Source organism: Taurulus bubalis (genome assembly GCF_910589615.1).
Source record: "Taurulus bubalis genome assembly, chromosome: 4".
Taxonomy (NCBI): Eukaryota; Metazoa; Chordata; class Actinopteri; order Perciformes; family Cottidae; genus Taurulus; species Taurulus bubalis.
In genome coordinates this window covers 7766482-7785772 of record NC_136592.1, presented here as the reverse complement: position 1 = coordinate 7785772, position 19291 = coordinate 7766482, and the positions used below count along the sequence as shown (strand labels likewise).

Below are 19291 nucleotides of genomic sequence, written 5' to 3'. Positions count from 1 at the left end.
GAGGCGGATTTACATGAAGGACAGCGCAGCAGAGACAACTGGGGTGGAGGAGGGGGAGTCACACACATTGGGACAAGGTGAGGAACCACACACACACACACACACACACACACACACACACACACACACACACACACACACACACACACACACACACACACACACACACACACACGTGTACTTCTATTGCATTTGTTGTGTTTATTGTTTGGATCTTTGTGACTAGAGCATTATAGTTCTGCTTTAGACCAACATCTAAGCGGCTGTTGAGCTGTGGACAGTTGAGAACTGCTGCAGGTGGTGCAGCACACCCACACCCACACACACACCCACACACACACCCACACCATGCATGTTTATCATGATGAACAACTAGAGTCATGGCAATAAAGCAAAAAAGAGAGCAAGTAAAGTAAAGAAAGAATCAATGAAAGAAAACACTGTAAGGGAGCAGGAGAGGCAGAGCAAAATGCAAATTCCCCAAAAAGATACTGTGGGTTGCTGCTCTGTGCTCTGCAGTTGGATATTTAGTGAGGAGAAAAACAAGGTCTGTATTAGGACACACACTATTTGAGTGTGCATGTTTGTCCGCTATTTGTGTGTGTGCATTGGAGTTTATTACTCTGTCTGATTGATAAAGGGTCAATCAAACAAGTAGTTGTTGTTTTTACCCTTACACTCTGTGTAGTCTGGAATTGGTTGTGAGGCATTTTTTATTTTACAGGAGTAGAAAAAGGTGTTTTAATGTGGTAAATACGGTACAAGATAAGAGGACTGGTGAGTTGTAATTATCTAAACACAATGTGTTTAGATAACACAAAGCATATTGTACCCCCAACTGCTCCTGCCTATTGAACACAGACGGCAACAGAGAGCAACCTTGGCTTCTCTTCAGTAAAGTGACAACAGACGTCAAATGCCTTTGCCAGCCAATTCCAACCACGGAGATAATTGCGTCTCTCCGAACAACAGAAACATGTTTTAAGTACATGTGGGAAATTTGTTCATTGTAATGAGTAGAACAGCGAGCTGAGGGATCATACAACAGAGCCTCATGACTCTTGTAAAAAACGAGGAGTGAAATTGCTTTTCTCAGCTTAGCACTGTATTAGTGCTGTGTGTGTGTATGTGTGTGTGTGTGTCTTTAAAGCAATACTATTTCACATTTCCTCTGAGTCGTTCTATGGTTGCGGTTTTGAATATTTTGGACATTTCTGCACATTTTCCCCTTTATCTTTTGGTGTTACTGTGTGACTGTTTGGACCTCGCTTTAGAAAGATCATTTGCGCTCGAAGAGATGATGAAAAGTTTGAGAGAAAAAAATATTAATTGCCTGGGATGGACTTGAGAGCTAAGAGACGGAGTCTCTGGCTCTGGGTAAAAAGGACTTTGGGTCCAATTAAGTTTGACAGTTGCAGAGTCTCTCTATTCCCATAGCCAAATGTGACCGTTTCTTCCACATGGCTAGAAACTGTTGCACAAATGGGATAGCACCTCTTCCATGAACAAATAAATAAAATCACATTATTTCCAGACCAATAGTCCACAGAGGTAATATAGTCCATACAGAAGAAAACAGATCATCATCATTGTCACTCATTTTCATAAATAATAATAAACCGCCTACATCAGAGTCTACACAATGGGGATTAACCCCAAAACACATCATGTAGCTTTCTACCTTATCGTAACACATAATATAGAGAATACAGAATATAAACAGAGCCATGAAAGAGTAACACAACGCTGAGGAGCAAGGCGAGACACATAGTGGAGAGGTTTGTTCAGCGGTAAGTAAATTGAAACTGCCCATTGTTAAATCAATGTATGAATGATGTTCAAATACTGATAACAGTATCATTTGCCCCTGAGTTTATTGGGATTATTTTCTGACTGGTCCTGATGTGCCCTGACATCTATTGGGCACATGTGCATTTTACACATACGGGCGTTTACCCTTACCCGCAGCATATGATTTATAACGTTGTCATTTCATACCATCCATTAAATCATCTGTGACAGGCTTAGATACGTCTCTTGAAGACAAAGGATGCCATTTTTCCCAAAAAGCTTCTCAGCCATGAGGCAGCTTGTTTTTTTAAATCGCAGACACTTTGCTTTATATGGAACAAATGTGTTACATGACACAACCGGGATTGTTTTTGATTCCTCTTTTTAGGAAAAGCTCTAGATGACACCGACTAGTACCGATACTGAAACTGGTATCTTGAACTGTTTTGTCACTGAAAGCTTTGAGTGTCTTTCTTTTAGCAATCAAGCATCAATAGTTTTAAGCAATACATATAATCTCATCATCAGACCAATGATTGAAAACCTTTTTACTCAACCTTCTTTGTAGCTGTCTGTCAGTGTGCCTGCATGAGCCGCTGCAGTGCTACTGGTTAGGTAACAAAACAACTTGGCTAGGTTTAGGTAAAGATCGTGATTTTGGTTGAAATGTGAAAGCTTTTACGTGAAACACATATATTGGTTAGGTAACTTATGTAAGTGCTTAAATTACGTAACAAAAAGTCAACACTGACTTGGTTTCACATGGGACACAAACAGAAGTCTGCTGGGTGAAAGTCCTGTGTTTGTTTGACCTCACCTGACTTCCTTAGAGACAGCCCTGCTGCCTGTCGTGGCTCACAAATATAAGTGTGATATACATGTGCAAACACAGAATGAGCACAGCACTACAATAGTGTTGCAAGTACTGTGTCTGATTGATTAAGCATCTGACCTGCCTTTCATTTACTGACAACTTGCCACTGAGTGCAGGCTGGTGTGTAACGTGTGTGTGTGTGTGTGTTTAATTACTTGTGGGGTAATAAATCATGGCCAGCAGAATGCACAGCGTATAGCTAATCGCATAGCAGAGCATTATTATTTGTTATTTGTCTGATATTTGAATAAAAACTAAGTGGGTACACCCTTAATTATGCATAACTTTAAGCCTTTATATCATTTAAATGGGTGAATTATACAAAAATTCCCCTCCAGTTGTCATGAACAGGACATTAGCTATGGAGAGGAGGAGCTTGCCCGCTTAATCCTACAGCGGTGACGCACCAGTGGCCGCTTCTCCTCAGAAGAAGGTCTAGGTGGTTATTAGGTGGCAGCAGATGTCATCAGCCACCACCCTGCCATAGTCTGACGTACGTAGCGGCCAGCAACATCGACCGGCTATTTTCCCTTCGCGATGTCACAGCCAAAGAAAGTCATTGAGTACTGAATCCAACCACAACCGACAATAATTTAACCAGCTGTTTTACAATGTTTTGATGTATGCAGTTATATAAAAATAACCGAAAAATGTATCAATATAGTGCAACTTTAATTTAAATGGTCAATCCTTCGATGGTGTCACTGTGTCAACTGCCAATTAAATCATATGATTCATATTTTTTACATAATCATGTATGCATCAGTTTGTTGTAGTTTGCTAAAGGACAATGATGTCACCAGTCGATGATGTGTAGTCTACAGAGGGTATTGTCCGTGCACAAAAAGAGAAGAAGACATGTGTTGGCTCGTGATATCAAACATCTTTACACGTTCAAGAAGCACTCAACAGTCTTGGTCCTTTCTTAGCAGGGTTGCTACAAGGCCCCGCTAACATGTGTGCCTTCAAAATATTCATCTGAAACACATCTGGATCTGTTCCCTTCATATACTAGTGTAATGGACACTTGGCCCGGCCAGTTGAGAGCTCTAGCCGTGAATATGACCCTAGCTCTCGTCCCAACCAACATGCAATTTCCCACTTGTGCTCAGTAATGATTGGAGTAGGTATTTTCTGGTGGAGAACTTTAACCTGGAAAGCAGGAATGTCTCCAAAGCTTGCCCTGAATCTCCATCAACCCCCTGGGGAGGCAGCATGGGAACAGCATCAGCCCAGCTGAGGCGGTGACATTTAGCCCTCATAACAAGCTGAGCTGAGCAACGCCCAAACCAATACACTCCCCTCCTAGCTGTGGCTCAGAGGCTGGCTGACCTTCTCCACACAGTAATAACAAAAGAAAGAAAAAAAGAAATTCATGGCAGAAAAGTATTTGCCATACTACAATTCAGTGGGCAATTGTAGTTGTATATACATATGTTCTTTTAGTATTGTTTATACATTTCTTCATATCAATTGTTTATTCACTGACGTTTCCACAAAGCTCAAATTAGAACACACACACACACACACACACACACACACACACACACACACACACACACACACACACACACACACACACACACCCCTCTGAACTGCTCAGTTGTGTTTTTTTCTGTTGGGACTGAGATTTGATGTCAGTCTGAAAGCTTCGAGTCACAATTGTGGCTTATTATATTTTGAGTGTGAGCAATATTAGCTTTCCGTGTGCATGTATTACATTCCCCTGTACATTTGAGCACTGGCTTTCAAAATCATTGAAAGTACATTTCAGTCAGTCAACTCACGTTTCATGGATTTTTATGTGAAAATAGATTAATATGTATATGGCGTCCAGACTCAGACCTGGCAATAATAACTTTCCCTGGGGCAACCCAGAGCCTACTGATGGATGTTGTGGGAGAGCGCTTGATATACTGCATGTTGCAGTGGCTCGCACTACTACACTGACGCTTTCCGCTTGAACTTGCTCTCAAGCTTTATTTTCTAAAATGACCAGTCATCTGGTTCTTTTGTTTATCTGTAGGAAATGCCGTTTCAAACTTGATCCTCTGGGTCCTACCACCTGTTTGAAACCAACCATGTATCAGCGCTGCCATATGTCCTGCCTCGCACTGAAAAACTATTTGTGCTGCAGCCGATAACTGCTGCTACAGTCATAGTCTGACTGCAGAGTAAATCTTGGGCTTGTGTTAAAGGCTACTGTGTATACATAATTTTATCAGTCAACCTGCCATTATTCAAATCAACACCTCATAACCACACCATACCCTTTTATACGATTCATCAATTCACAAGTCAAAATGTTTAAATTCCCTACGGCAATGCCTCCATTCTCTCAGCTATAAAGCATCAGTGCATGAGTAAACAAACTGACCTTTTCTTGCTGAAATTGGCTGTCTTGTGTCATTAGCTAATGAAGCAGTTCAATAGGGCAGGAAGACTACATGATACCGTACTCTACACCCGATCTTGCTGCATCTAATAAATAGGATAAATCGGAGCATAGTGAGGGAGAAAAAAGGAAAGTTGTCCCCGAGGGAAGACGCAAGTTACTGTCACATTTCCAATGCATGGTTCGACAGGGCTCTACTCAACTTCACTTGCCGTTTTCTTCTTGTTTTACATGAGCAAAGGTTATGGATAGTACCTGGTGTTTTTTGATACCGACCTAGATTTAAATTAAAAAAATGGCACCCTACAAAACTACACTGTACACTAGGTAAGCCTAGACTACGTTGTACAATTGAACAAAGTGCGAGTGTTGCGTTGAAGATGATGGCACGACAGAGGATCACGCATACACTGAGGGGGTTACTATCAACGGTGGAATGTGAAAATAGACTCAACGACTTGGTACCAAAGAAAAAAGAGGCAATCGTTTCCTACTGTACTGGCTGTTGACTGGACAGATTCCAGTGGTAGATAATGCAAGACTCTGGTTGCAATTCTAAGCTCCCAGGGGCCTGGTTGGCTCCCAGTGGCTAGCCAATGGCTTAAACTAAGCTATTGGCTACCAGTGGCTGACAGGAGAACCCTGTGTGTTTCTGTGCAGCTCTGACATGTGAATACTGTATATATAACTTCCCGAATGGGAAGCAGGTCGGTCAGGTATCCTCTCCTGGTTCAGTAAAGGTTAGAAAGGATGACATTTCTCCTTCTAAACTACTGATGTACAGCATAACATGTCTCAATGTCAAGGAAGATCTCATGGGCCACCTATCACAACCTGCTGTCATGCCCTTTTGGTTAAAAATCTCTGACCTTTGCCGGGAAGTGAAGCTCTGGTTGTATGGGGCAGTCCACCGGTGTGAGGATGTTGGCTCGCAACGGCAAAGGATAGCTACAGTATGGGGTTAGCGTAATGACAGGAGTCATTACGCTAACCCCTACTGCTCGGTTTTTGTCTGCTGGGTTTTTAAAAAGTTCAGAGCGTGAGGATGTTGGAGCAGCATTTCTGCCAACAACACACACGAACACATGCACACACACACACACGCACACAAATGCTTTTCCCTTGGTTAAGAACTGGGAAGACAACGCAGCCAACAGCTCATCAGATTAACTGAGCTCTCCTTCTCAGGTGTGTAACAATCAATGTCACAACTAGTTCTGGCTCCAACGGCAGGAGAATTAGCAAAAGCTACATTTCAAATTCCAAACATGCACATAACATATACTTGGGCACATAACACATGATTTTGAGTGCTTTTCCTTGTAGGTAGAGCAATATAAGCTCAATGGAATCGTTCAGTGGTTAAGGTGGAATTACAATGGGAATCTTTTTACATTCGTCTTACATGTATGTAATGTATATTTATGTGAACGTTATAGCGACTGTATTGTCGTTGCAGCAAATTCTGTCCATTAGTGCTCAATTTTGTCCCTTACCTTACGTGCCTGCGTTTTATGGCAAGGACTGAGCCACATCCCGAGACATACAGTAATTGCTGTTTATGACTAAGTACACTGACAGAACATTGTAAGTGTCAGATAGATCATTTTAGGTCCACACATTTGCTCTTGTAACTGCCAAGGACTGGCGAGAAATGTCTGACTATCTGTCGAAATGAGAGCGGCTCAAAAGTTTCACAGGTCAATGTGCAGAATGCGGAGTAGGGAGGCCACGATTTACTCTTATTTTTAAGCCTCACCCTCCCCGCTGCTACTCCGTCATTCTGTCAGAGCTACCAGAGAGTCCACACTGTCACTAATTACACTCCCTGCATAAATATCATTTTATTTTTGGAAAATGTAAAAGATTATTCAGAGAGCAGCAGACAGCATGCATTTGAAGGATATAAACCTAATTCGGGAGCAAAAAACAGTTTAAAATGATAGATAGAGGCTGAAGCCTACAGATCGCTGTGTAAAGGTGAACCACCACATCACCTGGAGATTAAGACAGAAGACAATAACATTAAAGTACAACACTGTTCCTGTAAAACTATCTTACCATAGAAATAAATAGCTGAAGTAGATCAAACAACTTATACGGTACAGTTAGCTAAAAAAGTGATTTTATTTTTTTATTTAATGTTTTTATTTAATGTTTGTTGTTGTTTTTTTAATGAGGGAAGATTACCAAGAGACTGGTCTGTGTTTACACCTATTTGTTGTGAACAAGGATGAAATATCTGCCAACGGCAGCATGAACTTAATCTTCTGGCTCAATTGTATAATTGAGAGGGGCCACACCAAACAGATATTCTGACAGCAAAGGTCAAAACTATCATCAACAATCCACACGGAAAGGAGGAGGCAGGGGAGCAGAGAACATATTCCATATACAGTATAAAGGGAGGTTTTACAAATTGCAAGCTACACACGCACAGGAGTTTAAAATGGTGGGTGTTTCAGGGGCTTCCTTATGTGGTTGGTATGTGTTGTGGGATTCCTGCTGTAAGTCTGTGAGTCAAAATGCCGTCGGAGGTAGATCCTCCACATAAGACTGTAAACCTAAACCCACCACGTAGTACTTGCCAGCTAAAAAACATTTTTCCTGTAGAAGAGAGCATAGATCTACTATCTCCCCCTTGTTATTTGCTATAAATGCAGTAAACATTGTGTTTCATCGAATTTGTCCTGCCAAGATCCATGCAGAATATTGATTGCTTTGTAATTCTGGCTGGAATGGTGCAGGTGCAACAGAGCGCCTGGAGCCCAATGTCGTACTACACTTCTGCTGCAGTGATAACCCAGCTCAGGCTTTGCTTTCATCTTGGTGATCAAAGTCTTTCATTATTATGCGAGAAAATTCGTTGATCAAAGCACTTTTTGCTTTCTACAAATATTGACTTGTTGTTGATAGTCAAGGTGAGTCTTATTGATTTCCCCATGGGTAAGTTCTTCTCTGGTTCAGCCTCCTGTGGGAGCTCAGGGTCAGCCACAAAACGGCACGAATGGAGCTGGTAGGGATTCAAAGGCAGAGGTACATGATGTTCAAACCAACTTGTCCGCCATATTGAATGACAAATTGTGTTGTTTGTAATTATCCTTAAGAAGGACATATTTTCCCATCATCCCCCAACTGGCAGGACAGCATAATATGTCAGCGCCCATTGAAACAGTTACAAATCATTGTTGACAAATACATCTGTTTTACGATGTGACAGCGCTATGATTAAGGTTTAGGCAAAGATTGGAATTGGTTAAAAAAAAAGCACTTTGTCAAGGTATGAGAAATATGCTGGTTTGGGGGGGAAATTACATTTGTTGTCCACATTGGTGCGGTTAGGCAACGAGGTTACCTGAAAACTGTTGGAATCCACCCAAACCTCCTCTCTACACGGAATTTTTCGGTCTATAGCTATAGGGCTTTGCTGCTTGTTCTACAAGCACGCGTCGTTTTGGGGCACATGCTGACGGATGCTTCCTGAAATGCACCTCTCGTTTTTACTGCATGTGTGTAATTGGCATTTGATTTAATGTGTAAACAGACAATTATGCAGGAGTGCCCCAATGGAGGGGGAGACAGACATACACAGAGCAACTGGTCCAACAGATGCTCAATTGGGAATCAGACGGCAATGACACGACTGATGAATCCCCTGGTAGTTGCATCCTAATGCACACTTGTAGGCTACAAACAATTGTTGGGCTGCACAAAGGCTATAATGTTATATCGTCACCTTCCTAAAATAATGGCCAAAGTAATTTTTTCAGGTTTTTCAGAAAACATCAAAAACTTGATCAAATGTAACAGGGGTGCACAAGCCGCCTCTAGACACTGCACAACAGGCATCCTGTAATACCGGTCAAATTATGTTATGATTACTAATATTATGTTCGAGTGAGATTTTCATTGGCAAAAATGCTAACTACGGTAAATTGGCTCAGCTTTACGTTGAATCTGAATTCTTATTGTTGTTTAATGGTTAAACTGTTAATAAGTGCAATGAGCACTTAGGAGGGCGTCCAAACTTAGCTTCCAGTTTTCTGTCTAAATGCAAATCCGAGATGTAAGATGTGAGATGTTTAGTGAAGCTGGACCTCTGTTTCTTGCTCAAGGACACTTTAAACCACTCTCTTGGTAAAGAGTAGGAATCAATCTACAGAACAGGTTACTAAAATTACAATATAATAAAGAGTACATTCTCCAGTGTTTTCCACAGAGCAATGAAATAACCCATACGTGTGCCAAAGTATGATATAACAGGATCTATACTTGCTCTGGAGAACAATAACACAATTTTATCTATTTAAGCATCCCTCAACTCTCTTCCAATCAGATCCCAAATGTAAAGTGTCAGCTTCAGTCCACCTGCTCCCGTGTTATTCCTCCACCAGTCCACAGTGGAGCTACATAACCGTTTTCAAATCAATGTTTCACCTTTCAAAGTGGACATATTCACCGTGGAGACCAGCTAATCAGTCAGTCAATCTGTCGATAAGTCAGTCAACCAAACACTTAACTAGTCTGTCAGACAGCAAACCGATCGGTCAGTCAGAGACCACATATTCATACATGATGCAAGACTAGGAGGCTGTTGTGCCTTCTTCCTTCACTCTCTATGTGGAGCTTATAACACTGCTGTGACTACACAGATGAAGAGTGGTTGATTTGTTGATCAACCACACACAGCTATCACTCCTTTGGTTGCCAGCTGCCGTTCCCTAAATGGCTGCGAGCAGTAATCCCAAATGCAAGCCTCAAAACATCCCTTCAGAGAACTATGAGCAACCTCTCCGATGCAGTGTGCGTTTTGCCCCAGTCTATTTCCCACAGGCGACACAGCTCCCATTTAAGTTGTTCTTTTCTTTGGAGCTATGAGACGGATTCCTCATGGGTATCATGTGGAGTGTGTTCATATACCATCCAATGGCGAGCTGAAAACAATTTCAAGGTTGAGAAATTGGAAGGATCTGGCAGCATAGAAACAATGGAAAATCACGGTAGTCTTTTGAACCAGAGCAGCCCAGTGGAAACGTTTGTTCCCCAGAATGGCAACGTAATTATTCAACTCAAAACGTCTCCCAACCAAAGCAAATGACAACTTTTGGAAGTATAACATTTTGTATGACACAGAATCTATCTCTCTCTCTCTCTCTCTCTGTCTAATTAATTGATGAATGGGACCTGGCATCAAACAAATGATTGAGAGCGTGACATGCACAGGTTTGATTGGTTTGTACACAGTTTTACTCGAGGTGTGAAATGGATAAAACAGCTGTGGCGCTAATGGGAACTCCAATTTACATTTATGGCAACTGCAGAGCGGTTTTGCACACTGACAGTAGTGTACTGTGGCAGCAATGTGCCATTAAAAAGTATGAACCGATAAAAGAGCAAAAACAAAGAATAAAATAAGCTGATGCAATCAATATTGTTGATGCTTCAAAACGTAAAAAATAAGATGTTTCATGAGATAAGAAAGACATTGCGAGGCTTCAAGAACACACCATTTTTTCTGGTCAAAGAGATGAATGTTTGTGTACATTTAACTCCACAAGACAGCTTTGTAACCTTCATGTTTAAATTCATGTTGCGTGACAAGAAGCTGGATTTTCTCTTGCATGATCCCAGTACAGTGTCCTATTATTACTGCATTTATCTGTCCAGGACGTCTGGGGGAAACTGGGGGAAAATCTGCTCCTGGGATGGATGCAGCTAGTTCTTTCTGACATCTTTCTGACATGTTTCAGAAGGCGTTTTAACGCAACAGACTGCTGGCTGAAATATTTAACAGTCAGCAAGTCACAGAGAGGCCTGCTTGGCAACTGCCAGTGCAACATCCACCTAATCAATGTATATTTCATGGTCATGAATGAATGAATGACTGTTTTTTCTTTATATAGCATCTTCCCGACGGGAGGGGGACTCTCTAATGACGAGGTGAAGTAAGTAAAGTAAGACGTAACAGGAATGAGGTAACTGCAGATGGAGCTTGTGGAAGCACTCTGGGGTTTCTATGTTTTTACACAACCTTTTTTTTTATTGAATCATACATCATTTGAAAAAAATAAACCTGGACAAAGACTGTAAAGCCTGTTTCAGACTCAGCTGCGACCCCGGTCCTTGCTGATTGTCTCGTCTGGTGGATAGGCGACAGAATGCACGTCCCTCACCATCTCAGCAGGCATTAAAAAAAGAAAAGAAAATACATAAATTCTACTCACGGGCAGCTTGACCGACGTTGCTGTCATGGAGCGAGAATTCATGGACACTTCCTGCTACTACGTCTGTTGACTGAGCTGCAGACACAGCTCCTGCTCATTAATCTGACATAACAAGAAAATTAGTCAGTTAAAAAAAAAAGAAACCACTGTATTTGTCTCCCTGTAGGAAATTGGGATTCATAATCCCCCTTTTGCTCAAGGCTATTTCAAGAGAAGAGGCCATTAAAATGAATTCATTTCCTTGTAAAGATCCGTGCCTCATTTAGTTAATAGCTCTGTATAAAACACAAAGCATACAACTATATGATGTACAGCAATAAGAGGCTTAATTAAATAGCGCATGTAGCACAGTGCACTGTGGATTGATGTCACTTGCTGGAGCGAAGAGCGTCTCTCTTTCAGTCTCCTGAGTCATATTTTATAAGTTGACTTGGGGATAAGTAATGCTGATTTGAAAATTACCGATCTGCTGCTTGAGCATCCCATCCCTTATGTGTGATCCCACCTATTTCACAGCCCTCGGGGGCATTATAAGAAATCCACAGCGTGGCTTTCCTAAAGAATCGAGGTAGCAAGCACATCCTGGCTCAGGTATAGCGTGAATGATAAGCGAAAACTAAAATGTGACAGTAATTGGTGGAAATGGGTTTAGTCGCTCAATCACGACAGCATGTTTGACTGGTTATTGGTTTGTATCGTGTCTTGATATCCTCTAATCTCTGCACGTTTGGTCCCCCGTTGTCAGAGCTGGGATTTTAAATCGCTGCTTCTGTGCTTTGTGCTCAAACCATTGCAAACCACAGGTATTTGTCATACTGTATGCAAGCCTTAACCTCTACATCACAAACTGAGGATGATTCAGGGTTCTAGCAATAGTAAGTATGGTATCTTGGTTCTTTCAATATCATGGCTACTTGTGTTGTTGTAGTAGAGTAATCAAAGTCAGCTTTATTTGTCAATTTCTCGACATGTACCAAACATACAGAGGAATTGAAAAAAACGTTTCTCTCCAGTCCAACATATAAAGTGAATACAGATAATAAAGTGCAAATAGATTTGAAAAAAAAACATTGAGGCAACATATATATTAAGAAAAACTATCATTCTGTATTTAGCAGCAGTCAGACATAGGAGTCTGATGGAGGGGAGGGAGTGGGAGGGTGAGGAGAGAGTTCAGCTTCCTGACAGCCTGGTGGACGAAGCTGTTTGAGAGTCTGGTGGTGCGAGCATGGAGGCTCCGGTATCTTCTCCCAGAGGGCAGGAGGCTGAAGAGACCGTGTGAGGGGCGGCAGGAGTCGCTCATAATCATGATCACTTTGTGGGTGAGGCGGGTGTCATATATGTCCTGCAGGGAAGGGAGTGAGTCACCAATGAAAAATAAAATGTAAATGTAAAGTAAAATGTGCACATGATGGGGGGTGGGGTGGGGGGTTGCTTTCTTTAGTTTGTGGAAAAAGTAGAGGCGGATCTGGGCTTTCTTTGCCAGTGATGTTGAGTTGACCGTCCACGAAAGGTCCTCACTGATGTCCACCCCCAGGAATTTGGTGCTGCTCGCTCTCTCTATATCAGTACTATTGATGGTCAGTGGTGGATGTTGGGTGTGGCCTCTCCAGAAGTAAGTCAACAACAACCTTCTTGGTCTTGCCGTTATTCAGAAGGAGGTTGTTGTCTGCGCACCACGTGGTCAGAAGGCTGACCTCCTTCCTACAGTGGTTCTCAAATAGGGGTACGTTAAGGCACTCCAGGGGGTACGTGTGATACAGAAATATATATAAGATTAGCATCCATTCCAAATATTCAATAAAAGTACAAGTTCATGAAGAGAATTGTATACATTATACAGACACTGATGGCAAAGCGCTGTGGATTACATCTTTTTTTTCAACCAAAAATGATTTTGCACTGGTACTTGGCTGAAAATATTTCACAGGGGGTACATCACTGAAAAAAGGTTGAAACCACTCATCGTCTCATCATCGTTGTCGATGAGACCCACCAGAGTTGTGTCACCTGCAAATTTGACCATGTGATTGGTGCTGTAGGTGGTTGTGCAGTCGTGTGTCAGCCACGTGAAGCGCAGTGGGGAATGGATTTGATAAGTCACTTCATGATTATGGGGGTCAGTGCCACCGGATGATAGTCATTAAAGCAGGACGGAGTGGATTTCTTTGGCACAGGTATGATGGTGGTGGCCTTGAAGCATGATGGAACAACAGCTTGTCTCAGAGAAGTATTAAAAACATCCGTGAAGACGTCTTTAAGCTCCTCTGCGCAGTCCTTCAACACACGACCAGGGATGTTGTCTGGACCTGTTGCCTTGCGGGTGTTGAGTGGAGTGTCCTCTCCACGCTGGCAGCAGACAGGCACAGAGCCCGATCCTGGGGAGGGGCGGAGTCTTGTGTGGAAATGTGCTGTTCTGTGTTTCAAACCGTGCAAAGAAGCTGTTGATGTTATTTGCCTGATGAGCTGCTTTCAGGAGCTTTTGTCAAGTCCTATTTCCTGTTACTTCAAGTGTTTCTCTCTCATCAGGCTGTGTAAGGGCAGATGTAGGCCACTTGTCAGAGAGCATGCGTCTGTGTGGTTTGTAAGCTTTTTTGTGGGTTGGCGTTGGATCTACATGTTGTGGTACGGCATTTCAAGCAAAAACAAACATTTCTGCGCAATACCAGTGTTTACATATACTGGGCTAACCGTGTAGAGAGGTATGAGAGTTGTTTTTTACAACTGAAAAGTCATAAGCAGTAAGTTACAACTTTGTTCACATAGCATCACTAAAACACTGTATAACTATCGCTCACAAGATTACATTCAACCCCATCAACACATTTCGATGATACCAACAAACATTTTCCTATTTCACCACTTAGCACACTGCTGTGAAATATTAGTCACTTAACAAGAATGACACACATATTAAGTTCAATTAATGAAACTACACGTTCCCCAAAGTTCATGTTTACTATTGCAAGTCCAAACAACGCATCGTCACATCTCTTCTCCACGGAATTTAGTTTCACACTCAAAAGCTTCAAAACATGACTCTGTAAATCTAATACCTGTTTTTTTTTTAATCAAAGAGTAGGCAACGTAAAATAGCAGTTTAAAAAAAATGTAAATACTTAAATTAATCATTGTATTCATTTTGAGAAGTTATTGTATTTTCACATTATGAAACCGTTGAAATCTTAAATGGTGTTTTTTTGTACCTGAAGATGACTGATCTCATCGGTGCCACAGTGAAGGTTTGTAGTACAGACGCTGCTCCTTAACCTCATTCCTATTCATGCTAGGTGTCTGTGGATTCATGCTTGCAGCTATTTGACATTATTATGCTGATTTCTCCAGGGAGGAAACGGATCATTGGAATTGTCTCGTGTCAGCCGTTAATTAAGCAACTCAAGAGATACATGCTCATTTTTGGGGCTTACATCTGTAATATCTGATCAATAATAATGCCTCTATTATTCCACTGTATATACATTTTCTTTTACTTTGTAAAAAGTATCTTATCTAATTTCCTATGTGAAGACTCTTTTGAAAAACACAAACATGAAATTGGTATATATTGGTATAGACTTGGGTTGCATCACTGAGTCATTAATGGCCAATGATGGTTTTTAAGTTGTATTTATTTATTTATTTTTCACTCAACAATTGCCACCCATAATCTGTGGGTTTTTCTTCCAACAGTTTTGTAATAATAATATTTGACCTTAATAAATTCAACAGGTAATGACAACTAAAGCCCTCAGTGCTCAGTATTAACAGAAGGAGCAATTGGCTTTTAATTAAGACATGTCATTTCTCTAGAGTTGCGTATCCTAACAGATCAAATAGAAACCTACAAAAAATGTTTTTCATCCAAAGGATAATTTCAAGGGTATTCTACACCAAATTACTGAGCCAACAGGAAATGTTGGAGGAGCAGCTCTCCTCAAAGATCAATAGCATTCCTGGCTATGTCTATGTCACAGAGGGCTCTGGGATCATATCCTGATCCAACTCCCAAACCATAAATCATTCATCACCAGCACGTACAGAGAACACTCGCAGCCAGAGAAGAAGGCAGACCCTGACCTTTTCCCTGCTGGGTAGAGATACAGCAGATCACAGTAGCTAGAAACATCAACTTGTTCCAAAGGGAATTTCCATTCTACTTAAAGTCACATGTAATGCTGGACTGTATACCATTTTCCTTCCAAATCTCTTTTCATAATGTGTCTCTGCCTCTGTATTTCTCCCGCCTTCCCCAGAACATGACTTGAAGATGAGCGGGGCTCAGGCTGAGATAGAGGAGAAGGACTGTCCTCCTCCAGAGGAACTGGAGTGTAAAATCTGTTACCAACGCTACAATGCCCACAACCGCAAGCCTAAGATCCTGGACTGCCTGCACCGGGTCTGCGTCCGCTGCCTCGTCAAGATCTTGGACATCGCCGACGGGACGGGCTTCATCTCCTGCCCCTTTTGCCGACACCAGACTGAGGTCACAGAGTATGAGGTGTCAGCCCTCCCCGATGATGCGATCATCATGTCCCACTTGGCAATGCGGGACAAATCCTGGAGCTCCGACCACAACAGGGAGGTGCTCCTGACTCCCACGAGCTTCTCCTCCTCCAGCCCGTCTCACGAATCCTCCAACTGCCTGGTCATCACGATAATGGAAGTGCAGGGGGACTCACGGCACTCCCCGAGCCGAAACGGCAGCTCTGACGTCTACGCCGAGCAGAGCCTGGACTCGGTATCGATGGGCTCCAATGGGCCGGTTGATCAGGACGCCCTGTCCAAGTTCTGTAATCATGTCCCGCGCATCCTGGTCTGGCTACTGGGTTTCTTATACTTTGGCTCACTGCCTCTAGGAATCTACTTGTTGGTGATCCAGAGAGTGACAATGGGCATTGTGTGTGTTAGCTTGGTGCCATCGAGCCTGACAGTTTGCCTGGTCTACGGGTTCTGCCAGTGTCTGTGCCAGGGCATGTGTGACTGTTCCTCCAGGGGCTGATGGGACGGGCTAAAGTCAGCTGCAGTAAACAGGTATTTGATGCGTTTTTACCCAAAAAGGTGAAGATGATACGCTTTCCGACAAAGACTAATAATAACGAAAAATAATTGGCCAGTACAGAGGCCTCAGACCGCCTTCAGTCTTGGTCCGCTGCAACTCAGAAACCCGTTAGTCCAGCAGGAACAGAGCCCTGACAAGACGTGTTGGTTGGAGCGGCGCCTATACCTACATTTCTGTAACCCATATTAGTTCTGTGCTGTGTGTATGAATTTGTTTGACCTAACATTTGAGAGCAGACCTTTCATTTTTGACTGGCATAATGACAGCACTGATAGAGTCCTTAGCCCTCATTTATCAACACTGTGTGCCGCCAAAAATCTTTCATGCAATCGTTTTGAAGTGACATGTCGGGTTAATATTAACATTATTAACTTGGCTCTCCCAGAATGCATTTCAGCATTACTGGATAATTGTGAGTTACAAATGACAAAAAGGGAAGGAAAGCAAAGTCCAGACCAGTTAAAATCAAAAAGGCACCTCTTAGACACTGATTGAATCACATTTTTTCGTGAGTGTTCTTTAGGTCCATAAGCCAGCAATCATGGCACTACATGTTACCAAAGATTTCCCCCCTCTGTTCATTGTGATACTGGTCTTGCCATCAGCTCAAAACAATGCATGGAGGAAACGCATCGGCGCACTGACATCTACGGTTTGAAGCTGTTGAAGTACTGTCGGTCTGTTATATCCTGGTTGAAACACAACTCTTCCAGCCGAATGCAGTTGACAGGTTCTGAATGAGCAACTGCGAAAATAGCGCTTTTCCAATTTCAGTCTACTGTTAGACAATGCATGGAATATTACAGGAAAAGGCTTTATGGATGTTAGTATGTAATGCACACCTCAGTGAAGCCTAAACACAAATAACCCAATCAACTGTGAATTGGCCGGAAATATTTGATATTTGACCCACCCCCCCTCAACCTTCCCATTCAGTTCCTTGTCGGGTTGAAAATTGCACAGGCTGCTCAGTCGTATTTTGTGGTACTGGCTGTAAAAAGCTACAAAAGGTAGAGTTTATGGCGATGGGAGTCCTCCGTTACCGTCACGCTGTAAGTCACATCCTGCCATACGTAAGCCATGTGGATTTGTTGTTGTGTGGCATCTCAAGGTTGCGTGCATTATTTATGTGTCATCTTGGTTTTCTTTTGCATGCAAGGCAAACGCTCCCCTACGCGTCACAATTTCGGCATATGGATTTCAGGAAGAAAGGAAACAATAAACTACGATGCCGTTTTAACAATAATTATCATTTATAGTTTTAATAATATTTAATTTCACATGGAGTTTTTTTAAAGTTACTTCTGTGGGTACTAAAAAGTAGTTTTCCTTATCGCTCTGTGACCAAAACATACATTTCAGTGTTTTAGAATCTCCTGAGACATCTTGAGCTGCTGCAGTCGTACCCAGCAACGGTGTGTTTAATTTGGGTCATTCGCGCCTGAAAGGGGGCGTCTCATCTCCGTGGCTTATCTCCGTCAAAACAGTTACCTTTTCCACCATTCACCATTGAAATAACCCCTAGTTCTGCTTTATACTTGTTGTGGAAATTCCACAAATGTCAGAACATCAAACGCCATGATGTCTGGGTTCATAGTATTGTCCGTAGGCGCACACAGCTCCAGGAACAGCGTCTGAATGAAGCCGCTTCCAGCGCTACTTCCGGCGGACCAGCCGCAGTTTGATTCAGCAACGGCAGGATGGCAGTGATGACGGGAAGAGTATCTCAGCGCTGATTGGCTTTTTTCGCAACTCAGCGTCACGTTGGAAAATCTAAAAAAATTTCGCAACTTTGCAAACGCGTCATTCGCGCAGCCCAGCGGAAATTCGCGTTGTTCCCAACCATTCGCGTCTGTGCATTGACTTTGCATGCAATCTCTTGCTTTTGGTGTGAACGCAGCATAAGACTATAAATTGAGTGTTTCAAGTCACACTACTTTTGGGGGGTGCTCAGAGCATTTATGCACAAGTAAAAATTACCAACTTTCTTGTACTCATTCTACATTGTACTCGGAGTCAACCTTTTCTGTGCAATGTTGATACCTGAGGGCCGTGGACTGAACAAATGTAGATAGAAATAAACAAACTTCAGGTAATTATATTTCTCATCAAAATGGATATGTAGAATTTGGGTGGGGTAATTGTGTGCTAAACCCTTCCTCGACAGTATAATGTCCAGTTAGTCCCGTTCATTCTCTAATGTGTGGTTCTACATTTTCCCTTCTTACCCTTGTCAACTATCACTGCTTCTCTAGCTGTCTCTGTAGCCACTCCCTCCATGTTTTCCTGCATTTCTTCTACAGACTGCAGCTCTCAGCTTAGTGCCACACTTTTGATTACAGAAGCTACTAGACAATGAAATAAATGGAGAATTATTTTCTATATGTTGCTTGTGTACTTATTTCTATGTCTGCTGCCTGCTGATTCAGTCCATAACATCAACATTGCCATCAACCACAACGAGGCAGGATGCTGTTGTTATACTTCAAACCAACAAAATCACAAAAGTGCTTAATTATAATTTTACATAAAAAAGGGGGGCATTTTAATCTCCAATCCACTGGATTTGTAAAGTCTATTTTCTTTTTTTACAAGACTCTTCAAACCGTCACAAGATTGATGAGATGGAGGTCTGGCTGTGTCACCAAAATAGCGATAGCTCAAAAGCGAGAGATAACAAAAGAACAATTTCTTTCACGTATAATGTTGGTAACTCAGCACGATAGTATTTCTAACTCCAAAAAGATGGATCAGCTTCTCGTTTTTTTTTTTTAGGTCAATGACAGTCAAAGATAATAACGCAATCAAGTGCTGAGGCTGGTTTATACAGTTAGAGACAGACACGATTAGGAGCAACAGAAAAAATAAAAGAAAGAAATTAGAGCTGAGAGACATCTGCGGCAGGTCAGACAGTAGAAAGAGATTTAATTTTCTGCCTGAGTGGGCAG

General features: G+C 42.1%; 2 protein-coding genes across 2 annotated transcripts in view; one reads left to right on the top strand and one right to left on the bottom strand.

Moving 5' to 3' along the window:
- Positions 1-19291, bottom strand: part of cep89 (centrosomal protein 89) — a gene marked incomplete at its 5' end in the record, with an annotated part of 51524 nt that overhangs the window by 10197 nt on the left and 22036 nt on the right. The gene's annotated exons all lie outside the window — the stretch shown is intronic.
- On the top strand, positions 14-16283 carry LOC306735185 (E3 ubiquitin-protein ligase RNF182; the record flags this gene model as incomplete). Its single annotated transcript, XM_079216635.1, has 2 exons — positions 14-77; positions 15538-16283. The coding sequence occupies 2 exons, from the start codon at positions 14-16 to the stop codon at positions 16281-16283; spliced, it is 810 nt and encodes a 269-aa protein (XP_079072761.1).